This window comes from Panulirus ornatus, chromosome 2 (genome assembly GCF_036320965.1).
Source record: "Panulirus ornatus isolate Po-2019 chromosome 2, ASM3632096v1, whole genome shotgun sequence".
NCBI classification, from domain to species: domain Eukaryota; kingdom Metazoa; phylum Arthropoda; class Malacostraca; order Decapoda; family Palinuridae; genus Panulirus; species Panulirus ornatus.
This window is the reverse complement of record NC_092225.1, coordinates 87,346,452-87,368,756: the sequence shown is the minus strand read 5'-3', so window position 1 is coordinate 87,368,756 and position 22,305 is coordinate 87,346,452. Positions and strand designations below refer to the sequence as shown.

The window sequence follows — 22,305 nt, the reverse complement described above, 5'->3', positions numbered from 1 at the left end:
CTTTTTTAATCTTCTTTCCCCTTAGTTATTATCCACAAAACCCACACCCCTTTTCAAAAATTACCCGAACCACCCCCAAATTTCTAAAACACTTTTCCCTCCAGTTTTTTCCATTCAAACCACCCCCCAAATTTTGACCCTAACCCCTCTGTCCCAAATTTCCCTTGCTTTTATTCACTTTTTCTTTTTAATTTCTTTTTTAAACACTTACCAAACTCGTCACAGCTTCTGCATTTCTCCATGAATCCCCACCACGCTGTACATCAGCGAACAAAACTGACTCTTTTTCCAAGTCCCCACCCCCAAACAGATTCTACTTGCCCCTCTTTCCAAAACTTTTGCTTTTTCCTCCCAACAACCCATATAAACAAAATTAAACAAACCTTTAGACACACACACCCCTGCCCAAACCCTTTCAAATTTCCGAACCTCATTTCCCTTCTTTAAATTTTAACATGCCTTCATTTTCGAAAAAAATTTTATTTTAAAAATTTTCCCCAAACCCTATTTTTTCTTAATACCTTCCCAAGAGCATCTCTTAATTTTTTATGTTTAGACCAAATTTTTTGTTTTTAAGGGGGTTTTTCATATAAAAGGGGGAAAAAATTGTGGAAAAAAAAACTGGGTTAAGAGCAAAAGGGGTTTTTAAAAAGGGTTTTTTCCCAAAGGGAATATAAAAAATTTACCCAAGAGGTATTTTCATAAAAAAAAAAACCAAATTATAAAATATAAAAAATTTTTTTTTAAATAATAAAAAAAATAATGAATTGGACGATGTGGTTACCGGGGTAGTGCTGTCTGGAGAATCAAGGATGTGAAAGCGTCTGGGGGTAAACCATGGAAAGCTGTGTGAGTTAAGCGTGTTGGGGATTATTACATGGAAATGGGGGGGGTTTGGGATTTTGTCTTTTTCCCTTTCGCTACCTCCAAAGGGGGGGCAGGACAAAGAAAAAAAAAAAAAAAAAAAATTTTTATATTTATATTTTAAAAATTTAAAATTTATATTATTTTTATTTTTTATATATATTTTTATTTTTTTTTTTATAAAAAAAAATTATTTTAAAAAATTATATTATTATAAAAAAAACTTACCTTTCTTTTAAAGGGTGGGGAAACCCGAAAGAAATTTTTTAAAAAACGGGGTAGGGGGGCATCCCCCTCAAGGCCAGTTGGGGGGTTGGGGGGTTTTAACCGATGAGAAAAAAGGGGAGATAGGGTATGTTTGAGGAAAGGAACCGGATGTTTTGGCTCTAGTGAAAGAAGCTAAGGAAAAGGGGAAAGAGTGGTTTGGGGAATGTTTGGGAGTAAAGTCAGGGTTATTAGAGGACAAGAGCAAGGGAAAGGGTAACTTTTCTTTAAACAGGAGTGTGGGAGTTGTGAAAATGAAGAAAATAAATCTGATTATATGGGTAAAATGAAAGTTGTGGGGAGATGGGTGTTTTTTGGGGAATGACCCGGGCATGAGAAGAAAAATCTGAGAGGCAAATGTTTTTGGGACAGGTGATGATGTTTTAGAGTTTTGATGCTGAACGGGTTTAAATGGGTGGGATTTGAAAGAAAGGTGAGTTTGGCAGTTAGGGGAATAATTGGTTCATGGGGTGTTCAGGTGTTGGAAATGGTGAAAGCTTGTAGATTTATGTGCTGAAAAAAGGACTGGTGATTGGGAATACCTGGTTTAAAAAGGGATATAATTTAAATATACTATGTAAGTGGAGAGAGGCCAGAGAGCTTATTGGGTTTGTGTTAATTGAAGGCGGAAAGGAGACTTTTTGGGTGTTAATGTGTGGGGTGCAAATGGAGGGGTTTTTGATCTTATCTTGGGAGGCAAAAGGGGAAATTTGTGGGGGGTTTTTTGAAAAGAAGAAAATTTGGGTGAAAGGTGGTGAGAGTAAATGAGCTTGGGAAAGGGGACTTGTGTGAGGAAATCCCCGGAGAGACTGAGTACAAATGGAAAAAGGTGGAGAAAAAGGAGTAAGGGGAGTGGGGAGGAATGGGATGTTTTTAAAGGGAAGCGGTGATGGCTTGCGCAAAAGATGATTGTGGCATGAGAAGCAGGGGAAAGGTGGGTTGATTAGAAAGGGTAGTGAGTGGTGGGATGAAGAAGTAAGATTATTAGTGAAAGAGAAGAGAGGCATTTGGACGATTTTGCAGGGAAAATGCAAATGATGGGAGATGATAAAAGAAAGAGGAGGAGGCCCAAGAGAAAGGTGCAAGAGGTGAAAAAGAGGGAAATGAGAGTTGGGGTGAGAGAGTATCATTAAATTTTGGGGAGAATAAAAAGATTTTTTGGGAAAGGAGGTAAATAAAGTGGTAAGACAAGGGAAATGGGAACTTCAGTGAAGGGGCATAATGGGAGGTGATAAACAAGTATGGTGATGTGAGAAGGAGATGGAGTGAGATTTTAAGGGTTTGTTAAGTGTTATGATAGAGTGGCAGATATAGGGTGTTTTGGTCGAGGTGGTGTGCAAAGTGAGAGGTTAGGGAAAATGATTTGGTAAACAGAGAAGAGGTAGTAAAAGCTTTGCGGAAGAGGGAAGCCGGCAAGCAGCGGTTTGGATGGTTTGCAGTGGAATTTTTTAAAAAAGGGGGTGACTGTATTGATTGACTGTTGGTAAGGTTATTTAATGTATGTATGACTCAGGGTGAGGTGCCTGAGGATTGGCGGAATGCTTGCATAGTGCCATTGTACAAAGGCAAAGGGGTAAAGAGTGAGTGTTTAAATTACAGAGTATAAGTTTGTTGAGTTTTCCTGGAAAATTATAGGGAGGGTATTGATTGGGGGTGGTGAAGTGTACAGAGCATCAGATTGGGGAAGAGCAGTGTGGTTTCAGAAGGGGTTTAGAGGATGTGTGGATCAGGTGTTTTTGAAAAATGTATGTGAGAAAATACTTAGAAAAGCAAAGGGATTTGTATGTAGCTTTTATGGATCTGGAGAAGGATATGATAGAGTTGATAGAGATGCCTTGTGAAGGGTTTTAAGAATATATGGTGTGGGAGGCAAGTTGTTAGAAGAAAGGAAAGTTTTTTATCGAGGATGTAAGGCATGTGTACGTGTAGGAAAAGAGGAAAGTGATTGGTTCTCAGTGAATGTAGGTTTGGGGCAGGGGTGTGTGATGTCTCCATTGGTTGTTTAATTTGTTTATAAATGGGGTTGTTAGGAGGTGAATGCAAGAGTTTGGAAAGAGGGCAAGTATGCGTTGTTTTGGGATGAGAGAGGTTGGAAGTGAGTCAGTTGTTGTTCGTGATGATACAGCCTTGGTGCTGATTCTGTGAGAAACTGCAGAAGTGGGGACTGAGTTTGGTAAAGTGTGTGAAAGAAGAAAGTTAAAAGTAAATGTGAATAAGAGCAAGGTTTTTAGGTACAGTAGGTTTTAGGGACAAGTCATTTGGGAGGTAAGTTTGAATGGAGAAAAATGGAGGAAGTGAAGTGTTTTAGATATCTGGGAGTGGATTGGCAAGCGGATGGAAACATGGAAAGCGAAGTGAATCATAGGGTGGGGGAGGGGCGAAAATTTGGGAGCCTTGAAGAATGTGTGGAAGTCGAAAACATTATCTCGGAAAGCAAAAATGGGGTATGTTTGAAGGAATAGTGGTTCCAACAAAGTTGTATGGTTGCGAGGCGTGGGCTATGGATAGAGTTGTGCGAGGGGGGGGATGTGCTGGAAATGGAAAGTTTTTAGGACAAAGGGTGTGAGGTGGTTTATCGGAAATAAGAAGGGAAGAGAGATGTGTGGGAAAAAAAAAGTGTGGTTTAGAGAACAGAAGGGGTGTTTTTAAATGGTTTGGCACTGGAGAAATGAGGGGAAAAATTGACAAGAGGTTTGGGGGGGGGGAGGAGAAGTGGGAGACCAATTAGGGGGAAAGATGGATGAAAAAATTTGGTGATCGGGGCCTGAACATGGGAGGGGGAAAGGGGGAAGGAAAAGGTGTTGGCATTGGTATAGGGGTGATGTGTATGGTTGAACCCGGGCATTGAAGGTCTGGGTAAACCATGGAAAGTTGTGTGGGGCCTGGATGTGGAAAGGGAGCTGTGGTTTCAGTGCGTTATACTTGATACCTAGAGACTGAGTATGAACAAATGAGGCCTTTGTTGTGTTTTCCTAGCGCTACCTCGTGCACATGCGGGGGAGGGGGTTGTTATTTCATGTGTGGCGGGGTGGCGATGGAATGAATGAAGGCATCAGGTATGAATTATGTACATGTGTATGTATGTATATGTCTGTGTGTATATATATGTATACATTGAGATGTATAGGTATGTATATTTGCGTGTGTGGACGTGTATGTATATACATGTGTATGTGGGTGGGGTGGGCCATTCTTTCGTCTGTTTCCTTGCGCTACCTCGCAAACGCGGGAGACAGCGACAAAGTATAATATTGAAAAATATATATATTTATATATATATATATATATATATATAATATATATATATATAATATATATATATATAATATATATATATATATATATATTTATACGTTGAAATGTACAGGTATGTATATGTGCATGTGTGGATGTGTATGTATATACATGTGTATGGGGGGGGTTGGGCCATTTCTTTCGTCTGTTTCCTTGCGCTACCTCGCAAACGCGGGAGACAGCGACAAAGTATAATATTGAAAAATATATATATTTATATATATATATATAATATATATATATATATATATAATATATATATATATATATATATATAATATATATATATATATATTTTTTTTTTTTTTTGTTTTTTTTTTTTTTTCCAAATGCTATACCTTCCAAGACTTAATCTCCTTCCCACATTGATAAAGTTGGTGCATTATTGTCCTCTGCAGTGAAATTACTTTTAGATGTATCATTTAACTCCTCGCTTATTTTATCCTTAAGAAGCCTTCTCTCTGGAACCCTCGGCATGATTAGTTGCTCTATGATTGATAATTTGTACTAAATGAATTTATGGCAAATTTTTTGATTGTCTTGTTTTGTTTACATTGCTCAATTTAAAAACAATCTGCCTCTCCCTCCTTTGCAATACTTGTTTCTTGTTCTCCTGTATCTTACATGTGCTGACTATTTGCAATGTCTTTTGTATCCTCCATAGTATATTTAGCTCTTTTCCAGTTTGACATTTTTTGTTGAACCATATCTTTCTATTCTGATCCTCCTCCCCTTTTTATTTTGCCACCTAATAGATTTCTCAGAGCCTCTTGTAGCTCTGGTCTGTACTCTTAATATAAGACTCCTCTCCTGATCAGCACACTGAAAGAATAAAATAATTTCTTCATCATTGCCTCATTTGTGCTCTGTCTAGACTTCTCCACCACTACATATTCAAAAACAAGCAGTACTTAATAATTCTTAACAGTAGGGGCATCAGGCCTCATATGTTCTGTTTCCATGCTACTTTGTGTGAAGACATGGTCAAGTAGAGATGGCTTATCATCTCACCTAGTTATTGTTTGCAGTGCGTACTTTAAAGGCCATCTCGACTAGTTCTTGTTTGCCGTGCATACTTTAAAAAGATTTGTATCTTCATGTCTTGGCATCTCCATGGGAATATTTAGTCTTCTCAGGCTATTTCCCCGTAATGGAAATCCCATTATTTTTAGTTTACCATATCCGAGGAGGGGGCATCTCATGGTTTCCTTTAGCATCCTGACTGTTCCATTATTTTTCACCAGTTATGGATCATTACAATTATTTGTACGGTTATAAACCAACAGTAAAACTATACTTGTTATATATTGTCTAAAGGCACCATCTTCATAATGATAAAATATCTTCTACCCCCCCTTTTTTTTTTTTTTCTGATCCTTATGCTTTTGTGTACCTTTCTGGGCAGATCAGGATAGATATTAATTCATTTCTGAATTTTGTCCACCTCACAGTGTTGATGTTGCAGTCTCCTACGTAGGTCTTGAATTTCAGCTCCATTCTATTTGCTTTGGAGCCATCTGTATTTGTATTTGGAACGTTCACTCTGAGGCACTTGCTACTAGTTAGTTCCATCCTGGAGGTAAGGTGATGTTCCTCCCTTTGGACTACTGATCTGATTCCTCTTTTCTTTTTTTTTTTTTATCCCCCCCTTTTTAAGCATTATTATTTGCATGGTTAACAATCATGTGGTTATGCATATCTGTACCACATACACCAAATGACACCTCCTCCTGTTGCCCTATTTGTATATCCCCATTGATTCACATCTCTGTACCAAATATCACCTTACCCTGGGTGTCTTGTCTGTATTTCCCCATGATCCTAACATCTTACAACTCTTCACTTTCTCCTGTAAATCCATTGCAGAAGGAATCTTTTGACTATCTTCCCTTCTCCAGCTACCTTTTCCTCCATGTTTGATAGACCATCATTGGTATGGGCCTGGTTACTTCACTCTTTATGGCTTCTCGTATGTGCACATTGCCCCATCTTTATGTAGCGTCCTGCCATGTCACAGTACTCTCTCTCCTATCTCTTCCCTTACCAGAAATTTGAATTCTCATTGCCATTTATCTATCATGGACAATATTTCCTTTTAATTTTTTTCACGTATGCTGCCACATGCATTCTTGACTGTCTTGTCTTTCCACTTCAGTTGCTCTAAGCAGTATTTTATTTAAAATATTTTTAGGATTGTGTTCTTCAGTTACTTCTGCTGAGTTGTCACCCCCCCCCCTTCCTTTCCAACTTGTGTACCTATGCTGAGAATATCCTCCAACTTTTCTTTTACTGACATTCTCCATCAGTTTTACTTATTTACTGTCTCCAGCACAGACTCCAGATTCTTCTGTTTGTTCTTTAAATCCACCTCGAGTGCATTTTTGCAATTTTCATGGTTCTTAGAAAGTCCTCTAGCTTTTTTACCAAGTACTTTCCAACTTTTTATACCAAGTCCTTCAGGTAGTATAATCTGGGAAGCTTGCTTACAGTAATCATAGTTTGGGAACTGTCAGCTATCCCATTGTTCTTCTGGCATCATCATTCACATTGGGAATCCCCCAAAAAATCAGTATCAGAGTCTTCTCTTTTTTAACTGTTTTGTTTCATTGTTTTGTCTACCCCCGATTGTGCTTAATTTTCGTCAGATGTGTTAAGACATTGCCTTAGGGCTTGAAGAAACATGTTTATTATGGTTGAGTCCACTCCCAGTGCTGGCTAGTGGAACCTTGCTTGCCTTCTAAGTGCATTATTAGTATCCTTACAGTGCTCCCTAGATTTCTAGGAATTATAATTTATTGGCCTTACAGTTAACTTATTAGAATATGCTGCCTCATATGTTCATTGTAATTTTTTTTTTTTTTTCTAAGGCTCCAGTCATGGACAAAGGTCTACATCAAGGCTGGGCCATAATTAGAATAAAGAGAGAGTTATGAAAGGGAAAAGGAAAATAGAAGGGAAAATAATTTTGAATTTTGAAGAAATTGAAAAGCTTGTCTTTTAGAATGTGCCAGGTCATAGTTATTGGGAAGGACATTAGAAGGCATAGTTGCTAAGCTTCGACGTGCAGGGAAGGAAGCAGTTATCAAAAGAGTCCACTCGAAGGCCTCACAATTATCTTGATAGAGCAGCTTGTTGAGTATTACACAGTCTAGCTAGTGGTGGGTGCACACAAGCACCCAGGTCTTGGGAGTGAAAACTAAAGTAATGCCTACAGAAGAAGGATAGTGAAAGAGCTTTGTGGCATAGGGCAAGAGGGTCAAGTAGGAAGTTAGCTTGAGACAGTTTATAAGTTGGATCTCATTCCACTCTTTCATGTAAGGATGTAGAGATAAGACCACCTCAGATGTGAGAGCAGTACTCCATACAAGTATGATTCGGTTCCTTGTATAAATGGAGCAACGATTCTGAAGAAAAGAAGTTTCAGCATCTTGACAGGATACCCAGTTTCTTAGAGGCAGACTTAGCTATTCCCATAAAGTGGGGTTTCCAAGAAAGGGTGAATGTTACAGTAATACCAAGTATGTTCTTTGAGTCAAGAGGTGGAATTACAGAGGAGAGACAAGAGTTGTGTAGAGTTTTTGATAGATGGGTATACACTGGGTCATGAGGCATTAAACTTATCTAGATTTCATCTTCCCACTGAGATATTCTGTCTAATTCCGAGTTTATGTAGGAAGCTGTGTCAAGACGAGATGCGAATGATTGTCGTGTTGTCATATTTTCGTTCTTGTTTTCTGTTTTTCAAGTCCTGAACCTGGTAGGTTTAACCGTGCTGCAAAGGTCAAGCTTGAGGTCTCAGATGAACACGTGTAGATTATTTTCTCTCCTATACTATTTGTTCTCTCAAAACTGGATTTGGTAGAGTTAAAATGAATTTCTGATAGAATACTCTACCGTATTAAGAGTGATGAATAGCCTTAGATGCTCCAGTGCTTGGCTTATAAGCCTAGATTTCATAATCTAATCCAATCAAGCCCTGAAATACTGGCCTTACCTTTCTGTATGGAGACCCATTTTAATTTGTGTATGGCTTGTGGATGATTAGAATATTTGATGGTGGATATCCCAAAAAGAAATATCTTTAGCTGAGACATCACAAGGAACAGGCCCTAATCATGGTCATTTCATTAATTATATTTGTTTGTAGCATTAATGAGATGGCAATGATTAGGGCCTCGGTTGCCTATGATGTGTTGACTAAAAAGAAGAAAAGAATTTAGGTTATCCACCAAAAAAGTGTGGTTGAGAGAGCAGAAGAGGGTATAGATGGTTTGTACTTAGAGATAATGAATGAGGAATTGTAGACAGAGGATACATGTTTCAGAAATAGAGGGAACAAGAAGCAGACCAAATTGAAAAGGTGGGAAGTTGAAGTGGAAAAAGATTTTGAGTAATAGGGGCCAGAACATGCAGGAGGGTGAAAGACGTGCACAGAGTAAAGTGAATTGGAACAATGTTGTATACTTTGATCGACGTACCATAAGTGGACTGAACAGGGCATGTGAAATGTTTGGGGTATACCATGGAAAAGTGTGTGGGGCCTGGATGTGGATAGGGAGCTGTGATTTTGGTGCATTACACATGACAGGTTGAGAATGGTTATGATTGGATGAAGCCCTTTTTTGTATGTTTCCTGAGGCTGCCTCGCTGAAGCAGGGGGTAACGATGGTGTTTCCATTGAGACATGGTAGTGCCAGGAATAGATGGAGGCAAGCAAGTATAGATATGTATATGTTAGTGTATGTATATATGTTATGTATACGTGTGTATGGGCATTTATGTATGTATATGTGTATTTGAGTGGCTGGGCCATTCTTTCTTCGTCTGTTTCCTGGTGCTAACTTGCTGATGCGGGAAACGGCGATCAAGTATGATAATAAAATGAAATACACATATATGCCCATACATGCACATATACATGCATATACTTACACAGATCAACATATACAGACATGTACATATTCATACTTACTTTCCTTCATCCATTCCTGGAGCTACCCCGTCCCACAGGAAATGGCATCTCTACCCCTTGCTTCAGCAAGGTAGCACCAGGAAAACCAAAAAGGCCACATTCGTTCACACTCAATCTCTAGATGTCATGTGTAATGCCCCAAAACCACAGCTCCCTTTACACATCCAGGCCCCACAGACCTTTCCATGCTTCACATGCCATGATTCAGCCCATTGACAACTTGTTGACCCCGGTATACCACATTGTTCCAATTCACTCTATGTCTTGCACACCTCTCACCCTCCTGTATGTTCAGGCTCCAATCGCTCTAAATCTTTTTCACTCCATCCTTCCACCTCCAATTTGGTCTTCCGCTTCTAGTTGTTCCCTCCACCTCTGATACATATATCTTCTTTGTCAATCTTTCCTCACTCATTCTCTCCATATGTCCAAACCATTTCAACGTACCCTCTTCTGCTTTCTCAACCACACTTTTCATCGCTCCCAGAACTATGCAGAATGTGTGGAAGGAGAGAACGTTATCTCGGAGAGTAAAAATGGGTATGTTTGAAGGAATAGTGGTTCCAGTAATGTTATATGGTTATGAGGCATGGGCTATAGACATGTATGTGTGTGCACCTTACCCCGAGCCAGGTACTCAATTTATACCTTGTTCAGCAGTATTGCTCTTATATGTGATTTGCCCTGTTTTCCCAAAACTTTTAGTGCTCCAAAAGCTGTCTAGGGGCCTGCTGGGTATCTCTCTTCCTCAGAAGGTTTGTACTGGTTGCATGTCTAGGTACCATTGATACAGCCTAAAGTGATATGTAGAACAGTTTTCTTTTTCTTTCAGGAGCGTGATGGAGGACTCTAGTGCAATGACAGCCAATGCACAGGAGTTCTGCCTCCGCTGGAATAATTTCCATTCCAGCTTAGTAACAGCGCTGGATGGGTTCAAAAATGACCAAGATTTTGTAGATGTAACTCTAGCTTGTGAAGGACAGTTCCTCAAGGCTCATAAAATGCTACTCTCAGCATGTTCAGTTTTCTTCAGAGATCTCTTGAAAGTAAGTAGTTTTTGGAAGTTATTCCTGTGATGTTTTTGAATTGAGATAAGGAGGACAACATTCTTTCATATGATTTGAGAAAATATGAAACAAAGAGAGAGAGAGAGAGAGAGAGAGAGAGAGAGAGAGAGAGAGAGAGAGAGAGATTAATTGAATCCATTAATGTGTATTTGTTTATATTTGAATAATTTAATGGGAGTAGAGTTGTTTTGGTAGGGATGTTTTTAGATATGTAAGAGACTTCACAGAATATTAAACAATGAAGGTCTTCTATAATATTGTCCCAGTCATTTCTTTATTTCAAGTATGATAAACCAGATTTTCTGTTCTGAGAGGAAAGAGTTTAAAAATTATCTTCAACATACAAAAATTAGGTTTATTTTCCAGTTTCTTAGACGGATGAGGTAAACATAGTCTCACAGATAATTTATGCAAATCTTTAACCCATGTCATATGTTAAAGTGAAACAAGAACTTCTACAGAAATATGAATGCTTCAGTTTTTTCTCTTTGTATGCTAAGTTGATTCATTTTATGCTAAATTGATTCATTATGTTGGGTCAGTACCTATTCACCAGGGTCGACAAGCGAAATGATACCATTCCATCTAACCCTGAATCATTCACTGGCCTCATCATCTGATATATCAATAGCACAGCTTGATTCTTTCACCCTATCTATTCATCTCTTTTGCAGTTTTCCCATCACCTTCCTAACTGTCCATAGGTATGTGACTGTACTGACATGAAAGACTCATCCATTTGCCTTTTTTGTGATGTCTTCACACCCCATACACATCCCATATCTTCATTCATTATCCATTCTCATAGTCCAGACAATACTGTGGAAGTTACTCATTTCTTCTGGAGTTAATCCCAGCCAAATCTATCTCTTATCTTCGATCTATTATTCTTTACCCTTTCTTTCATCTTGGTACAAACTGTACTATTATAGAAACACATTTCAATTATTTTATTTTATCTTTACATTTATGAACCTGGATTTCATATTCATATATTAAAGTTGGGACAAGAACCTCTTTATGCAAGCTTTGAAAGGGACAATCATTCCATAGAATATTTCACAAAAGCTTGTATTGCATCTCCAATTTTTGTTTCTTTAAAATAGAGGAAGAACCGTTTAAAGTAGCCATGGATCCATGTTGGAAGCCACATTGCTTATAAACATCAGCACTTCACTGAAGTTTTAGGAGAGTCCATCTCTGTTTCCACATAATGTATGGTCATGTAGCTTCATATTTATTATTTATCATACATAATCACAGTTTCCTGTGTCAGCGAGGTAGTGCCAGGAAACAGATGAAGAATGGCCCATCCTCTCATATACACATATGTATACATAAACACCCTCATACACATATGCATACATATCCATATCAAGATACATATACATGTACATTTCATGCTTATTTCCCTTCACCCATTCCTGTCACTACCCTGCCCCTCAGGAAAACAGCATCACTATCCCCTGCTTCAACAAGGTAGCGCCATGAGAACAGACAAAAAAAGGCCACATTCGTTCACACTCGGTCTCTATCTGTCATGTGTAGTGCACGGAAACCACAGCTCCCTATCCACATCCAGGCCCCACAGACCTTTCCATAGTTTACCCCAGAAGCTTGCACATTCCCTGGTTCAGGCTGTTGACAGCACATCAACCCTGATATACCACTTTGTTTCAATTCCTTCTATTCCTTGGATGCCTCTCATCCTCCTGTATGCTCAGGCCCCAGTCACTCAAAATCTTTTTCACTCCATCCTTCCACCTCCAATTTGGTCTCCCACTTCTTGTTCCCTCCACGTCTGACATATATATCCTCTTTGTCAAATCTTTCCTCTTTCATTCTATCAGTATATTCAAACCATTTCATCACACCCTCTTATGCTCTCTCCATCATACTCTATATTTCTGGCATCTCTCTTACCTTTACATTACTTACTCGATCAAACCACCTCACACCACATATTGTCCTCAAACATTTCATTTCCAACACATCCACACTCCTCCATACAACCTTATCTATAATCTATAGCCCATGCCTCACAACGATATAACATTGTTGGACTTACCTTCAAGCATACCCATTTTTCGTTCTCCATGATAACGTTGTCTCCTTCCACACATTCTTTATTGCTCCCAGAACCTTCTCCCCCTCCCCCACCCTGTGACTCACTTTCGCTTCCATGGTTCCGTCTGCTGCTAAGTCCACTCCCAGATGTCTAATACACTTCACTTCATCCAGTTTTTCTCCATTCAAACTTGCATCCTAATTAACTTGTCCCTCAATCCTATTGAACCTAATAACCTTGCTCTAATTCACATTTACTCTCAACTTTCTCCTTTCACATACTTTTCCAAACTTGATCACCAACCTCTGCAGTTTCTCACACGAATGAGCCTCTAGAGCTGTATCATCGGCGAACAACGACTGACTTACTTCCCAAGCCCTCTCATCCACAACAGATCGCATACTCGCCCCACCCTCCAAAACTCTTGCATTTACCTCCCAATCCATAAACAAATTAAAGAACCATGGGGGCATCACACATCCCTGCTGCAGACCTACATTCACTGGGAACTAATCACTCTTCTTTCTTCCTACTTATACATGTGCCTTACATACTTGGTAAAAACTTTTCACTGCTTCTAGCAACTGGCCTCCCACACCATATACTCTTAGTAACTTCCACAAAGCATCTCTATCAACATTATCATATACCTTCTCCAGATCCATGAATATAAGTCCATCCGTTTTTCTAATTATTTCTCTCATGCATTCTTCAAAGGAAACCCCTGATCCACACATCCTCTACCACTTCTGAAACCACACTGCTCTTCCCTAGTCTGATACTCGATGCATGCCTTCACCCTCTCGGTCAATACCCTCCCATATAATTTCCCAGGAATACATGACAAACTTATTCCTATGTAGTTTAAACACACACCTCTATCCCCTTTGCCTTTGTACAGTGGCACTATTCATGCATTCTGCCAATCCTTAGACACTTCACCATGGTCCATACATACATTGAGTATCTTTACCAACCAATCAACAACAGTCACCCCTTTTTTTGAGAAATCCACTGCAGTACCATTCACACCTGCTGCCTTGCCAGATTTCATCTTCTGTAAGGCTTTCTCTACATTTTCTATCTTCACCAAGCCCTATATCAGCCACTCTATCATCAAACACATTCAACCAACCTTCAAAATACTCACTCCATCTTCTCACTTCATCACTACCTCTTATCACCTCCCCACTTTCCCCCTTTACAGATGTTCCATTTGTTTTCTTGTCTTATGCAAGTTATTTACCTCCTTCCAAAACATATTTTTATTCTCCCTAAATTTTAATGATACTGCTTCCCCAATTCTCATTTGCCCCTTTTTCAACTCTTGCACCTTTCTCTTGACCTCTTGCTGCTTTCTTTTATACATCTCCCAGTCATTTGCTCCACTTCCCATCAAGTATTGTCCAAATGCCTCTCTTTTCGCAATCACTAACAATCTTACTTCTTCATTCCACCACTCGCTACCCTTTCTAATCTGCCCACCTCCCACCTTTCTGATGTCATATGCATCTTTTGCACAAGCCATCACTGCTTCCCTAAATACATCCCATTTCTCACCCACTCTCCTCATGTCATTTGCTTTCACATTTTGCTATTCTACACTCAATCCCTCCTGGTACCTCCTCACACAAGTCTCCTTTCCAAGCTCGCTCGCTCACTCTCGCCACTCTTCTCCCCAACATTCTCTTCTGGAAACTTCTACAAATCTTCACCTTCATCTCCAGCTGCCCCTCTCAGCACATTAACATCGAAAAGTCTCTCTTTTACTCGCCCATCAAGTAACACATAATCCAGTGATGCCCTTTGACCATCTCTCCAACTTGCATATGTATATCTCTCTTTAAACCAGGTATTCCCAGTCACCAGTCTTTTTTTCAGCACACAGATCCACAAGTACTTCACCCTGAATACCCCATGTACACCAATTTTTCCCTCAAGTGCCACATTGCTCACCTCTGCATTTAGATCTCCCATCACTATAACCTATCTTGTGCATCAAAGCTGCTAATACACTCGCTCAGCTACTCCCAAAACACTTGCCTTTCAAGACCAGGTGCATAGGCACCGATAATCACCCATCTTTCTCCATCCCTTTTCGCCTTTCATGACCAGGTGCATAGGCACTGATAATCACCCATTTTTCTCCATCCCTTTTCAGTGTCACCCACAACAATATAGAATTTACTTATGCTCTATCACATATTCCCATAGCTTTTGCTCCAGGAGTAGTGCTACTCCTTCCTTAGCTCTTGTTCTCTCACCAGCCCCTGACTTTACTCCCAAGACTTTCCAAACCACTCTTTCCCTTTACCCTTGAGTTTTGTTTCACTCAGAGCCATAATATTCAGGTTTCTTTTCTCAAACATACTACCTATCTATCCTTTCTTATCATCTTGGTTACATCCACACACTTTCAGACACCCCAATCTGAGCCTTTGAGGAGGATGAGCACTTCCCGCTTGACTCCTACTTCTGTTACTCTTTTTTGAAATTTGAATACAAGGAGGGGGGTTTCCAGCCCCCCACTCCCACCCCCTTTGATCGCTTTCTACGACACATGGGGAATGTGTGCGAAGTATTATTTCTCCCATCGGCTTCATATGCTGATATATATTTATGATTTCCTTGGTGTTTTGCAATGAATAGATTGACTTGGTGCCTTAGTGTTTGGTTTTGAGATCAAAGATTGTCTTAAGTGTTAGATCGAATCTGCCTTAGTGTTTTGTTTTGAGATCAAAATTGTCATAAGTGTTAGATCGGATCACCACTGTTTGCTGTATGTTCCTGTAACTTTGTGCAGGTGCATATTGATGAGAGCCATAGCATCCCACCAAAATGTGGTCACCCTCATGCCTCATTGACTAGTTGTGGGTTGAAAGGACAGGTCTTTAAGATTTAGGACCTAGTTCCTTGCATCCACAGAAAGATGGTCATATAACTGTGATGGAAATGTAAAGTGATGAGCATTTTAGTATGTTAATAAAAGTAGGTTGCTGTCACCTCAGTGACTGTTGTTTGGGTTAATGGTCAAGCCTTGGTAAAGTTTTTGTTGGTTTTTGGGTTAAAGGTCAAGTTGTAAAGTTTCAGGTCCTCATCTGTTGCTGCCACTTTTTGAGGTATGGTCATTTGGTAATTGACTTTATATGCTGATGCATTTTTATGAGTACTTCATGAATTTCTAATGCCTCGGTGATTGGTTTTAGGGGTCATGTTAAAGTTTTTCTTTTAGGTGTCAGTCTACCTTAAAGATCCTTTTTTATTTTTAGTTACAAATGTCATATGTCACAGTCACTTCTGCGCTTTTGCCATAGATTATGTTTAGTAAATGATAGGTTATAATGTATTTTTGATAGGTTTTGTCCACATAATGCTTGTCAGTAGAGTTGCCACACATGAAAATATGATAATTCACATTTAGAAATGTATCACTGAAAATGATTGGTAGAAACAGAAGTGCACATGAACACTTTTGGCCCTAAGGAGGCTAGCATCACCTTGTGTTTAAAACTTCTCAGATAGGTTCTCTGGTAATGTATGAACTCGGGCCCTTGGAGAGGCTTTAGATACCTGGGCAAAATCCAAGGGTCAAGGGCTGCTGGAGGTGGGGAGAAGAGTAAAGCAGTTATTTAGAAATACTGATAAAGTGTCTATATCTGTTTACCCATTAGAATATATAAATGATATTCACCAAAGTAATGGTGAAAGTGGGTGATACAGCACTTTGGATACCTTGTGTAGTATTCGTAAGTGCTCTGGGGGTTCTTTATCCTCACAGTCCATGTTGCACCCAGCCCGCTGTTGGAAGCTGCAACCGTCAGGTCCATATAAACCCTACAGCCAGACTGTTCTGGTACACTTTGTGGGTACTTTTCCAGTGTACTTTGGAACTTCTCTGATGTGCATGCCATGTTATTCCTGATGGTAGATTGCAAGGTACTGAATAGTCTTGAGCCCCAGTTGTTTGTGTTCTCTCCTTTCGTGCATAAGGCACCTTTGGATTTCAGAGGTAGTATTGTACATTGTCATCCATGCCTGTCATGCCGTGTAGAAGGAAGAGCTTGTGAGATGGCAGTGGTTTGAAATTGTTTGGTCACATGGAGAGAATGAGTGAGGAAAGATTGACAAAGAGGATATATGTGTCAGAGGTGGAGGGAATGAGAAGTGGGAGACCAAATTGGAGGTGGAAGGATGGAGTGAAAAAGATTTTGAGCGATCGGGGCCTGAATTTGCAGGAGGGTGAAAGGCATGCAAGGAATAAGAGTGAATTGGAACAATGTGGTATACCGGGGTCAACATGCTGTCAATGGATTGAACCAGGGCATGTGAAGCGTCTGGGGTAAACCATGGAAAGTTTTGTGGGACCTGGATGTGGAAAGGGAGCTGTGTTTCGGTGCATTATACATGACAGCTAGAGACTGAGTGTGAAGGAATGTGGCCGTTGTTGTCTTTTCCTGGCACTACCTCACATGCGGGGGGAGGGGGTTGTCATTTCATGTGTGGCAGATTGGCGATGGGAATGAATAAAGGCAGCAAGTATGAATTATGTTTTTTATATTTATTATTATACTTTGTCGCTGTCTCCCGCGTTTGCAAGGTAGCGCAAGGAAACAGACGAAAGAAATGGCCCAACCCCGCCCCATACACATGTATATACATACGTCCACACACGCAAATGTACATACCTACACAGCTTTCCATGGTTTACCCCAGACGCTTCACATGCCTTGATTCAATCCACTGACAGCACGTCAACCCTGGTATACCACATCGCTCCAATTCACTCTATTCCTTGCCCTCCTTTCACCCTCCTGCATGTTCAGGCCCCGATCACACAAAATCTTTTTCACTCCATCTTTCCACCTCCAATTTGGTCTCCCTCTTCTCCTCGTTCCCTCCACCTCCGACACATATATCCTCTTGGTCAATCTTTCCTCACTCATTCTCTCCATGTGCCCAAACCACTTCAAAACACCCTCTTCTGCTCTCTCAACCACGCTCTTTTTATTTCCACACATCTCTCTTACCCTTACGTTACTCACTCGATCAAACCACCTCACACCACACATTGTCCTCAAACATCTCATTTCCAGCACCTCCATCCTCCTGCGCACAACTCTATCCATAGCCCACGCCTCGCAAACATACAACATTGTTGGAACCACTATTCCTTCAAACATACCCATTTTTGCTTTCCGAGATAATGTTCTCGAATTCCACACATTCTTCAAGGCCCCCAGAATTTTCGCCCCCTCCCCCACCCTATGATCCACTCCCGCTTCCATGGTTCCATCCGCTGCCAGATCCACTCCCAGATATCTCAAACACTTCACTTCCTCCAGTTTTTCTCCATTCAAACTCACCTCCCAATTGACTTGACCCTCAACCCTACTGTACCTAATAACCTTGCTCTTATTCACATTTACTCTTAACTTTCTTCTTCCACACACTTTACCAAACTCAGTCACCAGCTTCTGCAGTTTCTCACATGAATCAGCCACCAGCACTGTATCATCAGCGAACAACAACTGACTCACTTCCCAAGCTCTCTCATCCCCAACAGACTTCATACTTGCCCCTCTTTCCAAAACTCTTGCATTTACCTCCCTAACAACCCCATCCATAAACAAATTAAACAACCATGGAGACATCACACACCCCTGCTGCAAACCTACATTCACTGAGAACCAATCAATTTCCTCTCTTCCTACACGTACACATGCCTTACATCCTCGATAAAAACTTTTCACTGCTTCTAACAACTTTCCTCCCACACCATATATTCTTAATACCTTCCACAGAGCATCTCTATCAACTCTATCATATGCCTTCTCCAGATCCATAAATGCTACATACAAATCCATTTGCTTTTCTAAGTATTTCTCACATACATTCTTCAAAGCAAACACCTGATCCACACATCCTCTACCACTTCTGAAACCACACTGCTCTTCCCCAATCTGATGCTCTGTACATGCCTTCACCCTCTCAATCAATACCCTCCCATATAATTTACCAGGAATACTCAACAAACTTATACCTCTGTAATTTGAGCACTCACTCTTATCCCCTTTGCCTTTGTACAATGGCACTAGGCACACATTCCGCCAATCCTCAGGCACCTCACCATGAGTCATACATACATTAAATAACCTTACCAACCAGTCAACAATACAGTCACCCCCTTTTTTAATAAATTCCACTGCAATACCATCCAAACCTGCTGCCTTGCCGGCTTTCATCTTCCGCAAAGCTTTCACTACCTCTTCTCTGTTTACCAAATCATCTTCCCCAACCCTCTCACTTTGCACACCGCCTCGACCAAAACACCCTATATCTGCCACTCTATCATCAAACACATTCAACAAACCTTCAAAATACTCACTCCATCTCCTTCTCACACCACCACTACTTGTTATCACCTCCCTATTTGCGCCCTTCACTGAAGTTCCCATTTGCTCCCTTGTCTTACGCACTTTATTTACCTCCTTCCAGAACATCTTTTTATTCTCCCTAAAATTTAATGATACTCTCTCACCCCAACTCTCATTTGCCCTTTTTTTCACCTCTTGCACCTTTCTCTTGACCTCCTGTCTCTTTCTTTTATACATCTCCCACTCAATTGCATTTTTTCCCTGCAAAAATCATCCAAATGCCTCTCTCTTCTCTTTCACTAATACTCTTACTTCTTCATCCCACCACTCACTACCCTTTCTAATCAACCCACCTCCCACTCTTCTCATGCCACAAGCATCTTTTGCGCAATCCATCACTGATTCCCTAAATACATCCCATTCCTCCCCCACTCCCCTTACTTCCATTGTTCTCACCTTTTTCCATTCTGTACTCAGTCTCTCCTGGTACTTCCTCACACAGGTCTCCTTCCCAAGCTCACTTACTCTCACCACCCTCTTCACCCCAACATTCACTCTTCTTTTCTGAAAACCCATACAAATCTTCACCTTAGCCTCCACAAGATAATGATCAGACATCCCTCCAGTTGCACCTCTCAGCACATTAGTATCCAAAAGTCTCTCTTTCGCACTCCTGTCAATTAACACATAATCCAATAACGCTCTCTGGCCATCTCTCCTACTTACATAAGTATACTTATGTATATCTTGCTTTTTAAACCAGGTATTCCCAATCATCAGTCCTTTTTCAGCACATAAATCTACAAGCTCTTCACCATTTCCATTTACAACACTGAACACCCCATTTATACCAATTATTCCCTCAACTGCCACATTACTCACCTTTGCATTCAAATCACCCATCACTATAACCCGGTCTCATGCATCAAAACCACTAACACACTCATTCAGCTGCTCCCAAAACACTTGCCTCTCATGATCTTTCTTCTCATGCCCAGGTGCATATGCACCAATAATCACCCACCTCTCTCCATCAACTTTCAGTTTTACCCATATTAATCGAGAATTTACTTTCTTACATTCTATCACATACTCCCACAACTCCTGTTTCATGAGTATTGCTACTCCTTCCCTTGCTCTTGTCCTCTCACTAACCCCTGACTTTACTCCCCAGACATTCCCAAACCACTCTTCCCCTTTACCCTTGAGCTTCGTTTCACTCAGAGCCAAAACATCCAGGTTCCTTTTCTCAAACATACTACCTATCTCTCCTTTTTTCACATCTTGGTTACATCCACACACATTTAGGCATTATGTACATCGTGTATATTTGTATATGTATGTATACGTTGAAATGTGTAGGTATGTATACGCGTGTGTGGACGTGTATGTATATACATGTGTATGTGGGTGGGTTGGGCCATTCTTTTGTCTGCTTCCTTGCGCTACCTCGATAATGCGGGAGACAGCGATGGAATATAATAAGATAATTATGTATTTTTTTTTTAACTTTCTAAAATGGGAAACAGAAGGAGTCACGCGGGGAGTGCTCATCCTCCTCGAAGGCTCAGACTGGGGTGTCTAAATGTGTGTGGATGTAACCAAGATGTGAAAAAAGGAGAGATAGGTAGTATGTTTGAGGAAAGGAACCTGGATGTTTTGGCTCTGAGTGAAACGAAGCTCAAGGGTAAAGGGGAAGAGTGGTTTGGGAATGTCTTGGGAGTAAAGTCAGGGGTTAGTGAGAGGACAAGAGCAAGGGAAGGAGTAGCAGTACTCCTGAAACAGGAGTTGTGGGAGTATGTGATAGGATGTAAGAAAGTAAATTCTCGATTAATATGGGTAAAACTGAAAGTTGATGGAGAGAGATGGGTGATTATTGGTGCATATGCACCTGGGCATGAGAAGAAAGATCATGAGAGGCAAGTGTTTTGGGAGCAGCTGAATGAGTGTGTTAGTGGTTTTGATGCACGAGGCCGGGTTATAGTGATGGGTGATTTGAATGCAAAGGTGAGTAATGTGGCAGTTGAGGGAATAATTGGTATACATAGGGTGTTCAGTATTGTAAATGGAAATGGTGAAGAGCTTGTAGGTTTATGTGCTGAAAAAGGACTGGTGATTGGGAATACCTGGTTTATAAAGCGAGATATACATAAGTATACGTATGTAAGTAGTGGTGATGTGAGAAGGAGATGGAGTGAGTATTTTGAAGGTTTGCTGAATGTGTCTGATGATAGAGTGGCAGATATAGTGTGTTTTGGTCGAGGTGGTGTGCAAAGTGAGAGGGTTAGGGAAAATGATTTGGTAAACAGAGAAGAGGTAGTGAAAGCTTTGCGGAAGATGAAAGCCGGCAAGGCAGCAGGTTTGGATGGTATTGCAGTGGAATTTATTAAAAAAGGGGGTGACTGTATTGTTGACTGGTTGGTAAGGTTATTTAATGTATGTATGACTCATGGTGAGGTGCCTGAGGATTGGCGGAATGCGTGCATAGTGCCATTGTACAAAGGCAAAGGGGATAAGAGTGAGTGCTCAAATTACAGAGGTATAAGTTTGTTGAGTATTCCTGGTAAATTATATGGGAGGGTATTGATTGAGAGGGTGAAAGCATGTACAGAGCATCAGATTGGGGAAGAGCAGTGTGGTTTCAGAAGTGGTAGAGGATGTGTGGATCAGGTGTTTGCTTTGAAGAATGTATGTGAGAAATACTTAGAAAAGCAAATGGATTTGTATGTAGCATTTATGGATCTGGAGAAGGCATATGATAGAGTTGATAGAGATGCTCTGTGGAAGGTATTAAGAATATATGGTGTGGGAGGAAAGTTGTTAGAAGCAGTGAAAAGTTTTTATCGAGGATGTAAGGCATGTGTACGTGTAGGAAGAGAGGAAATTGATTGGTTCTCAGTGAATGTAGGTTTGCGGCAGGGGTGTGTGATGTCTCCATGGTTGTTTAATTTGTTTATGGATGGGGTTGTTAGGGAGGTAAATGCAAGAGTTTTGGAAAGAGGGGCAAGTATGAAGTCTGTTGGGGATGAGAGAGCTTGGGAAGTGAGTCAGTTGTTGTTCGCTGATGATACAGCGCTGGTGGCTGATTCATGTGAGAAACTGCAGAAGCTGGTGACTGAGTTTGGTAAAGTGTGTGGAAGAAGAAAGTTAAGAGTAAATGTGAATAAGAGCAAGGTTATTAGGTACAGTAGGGTTGAGGGTCAAGTCAATTGGGAGGTGAGTTTGAATGGAGAAAAACTGGAGGAAGTAAAGTGTTTTAGATATCTGGGAGTGGATCTGGCAGCGGATGGAACCATGGAAGCGGAAGTGGATCATAGGGTGGGGGAGGGGGCGAAAATCCTGAGAGCCTTGAAGAATGTGTGAAAGTCGAGAACATTATCTCGGAAAGCAAAAATGGGTATG

At 40.5% G+C, this 22,305-nt stretch overlaps 1 protein-coding gene across 8 annotated transcripts in view; it reads left to right on the top strand.

Moving 5' to 3' along the window:
* LOC139757955 (uncharacterized) overlaps positions 1 to 22,305 on the top strand; it is a 751,714-nt gene that overhangs the window by 46,646 nt on the left and 682,763 nt on the right. For all 8 annotated transcript variants that reach the window (XM_071678938.1, XM_071678930.1, XM_071678921.1 and 5 more), the window contains exon 2: positions 10,227 to 10,440. In XM_071678938.1, the coding sequence (XP_071535039.1) occupies positions 10,234 to 10,440 (207 nt within the window). In that variant the 5' untranslated portion in view covers positions 10,227 to 10,233. The remainder of the gene's footprint in view (positions 1 to 10,226; positions 10,441 to 22,305) is intronic.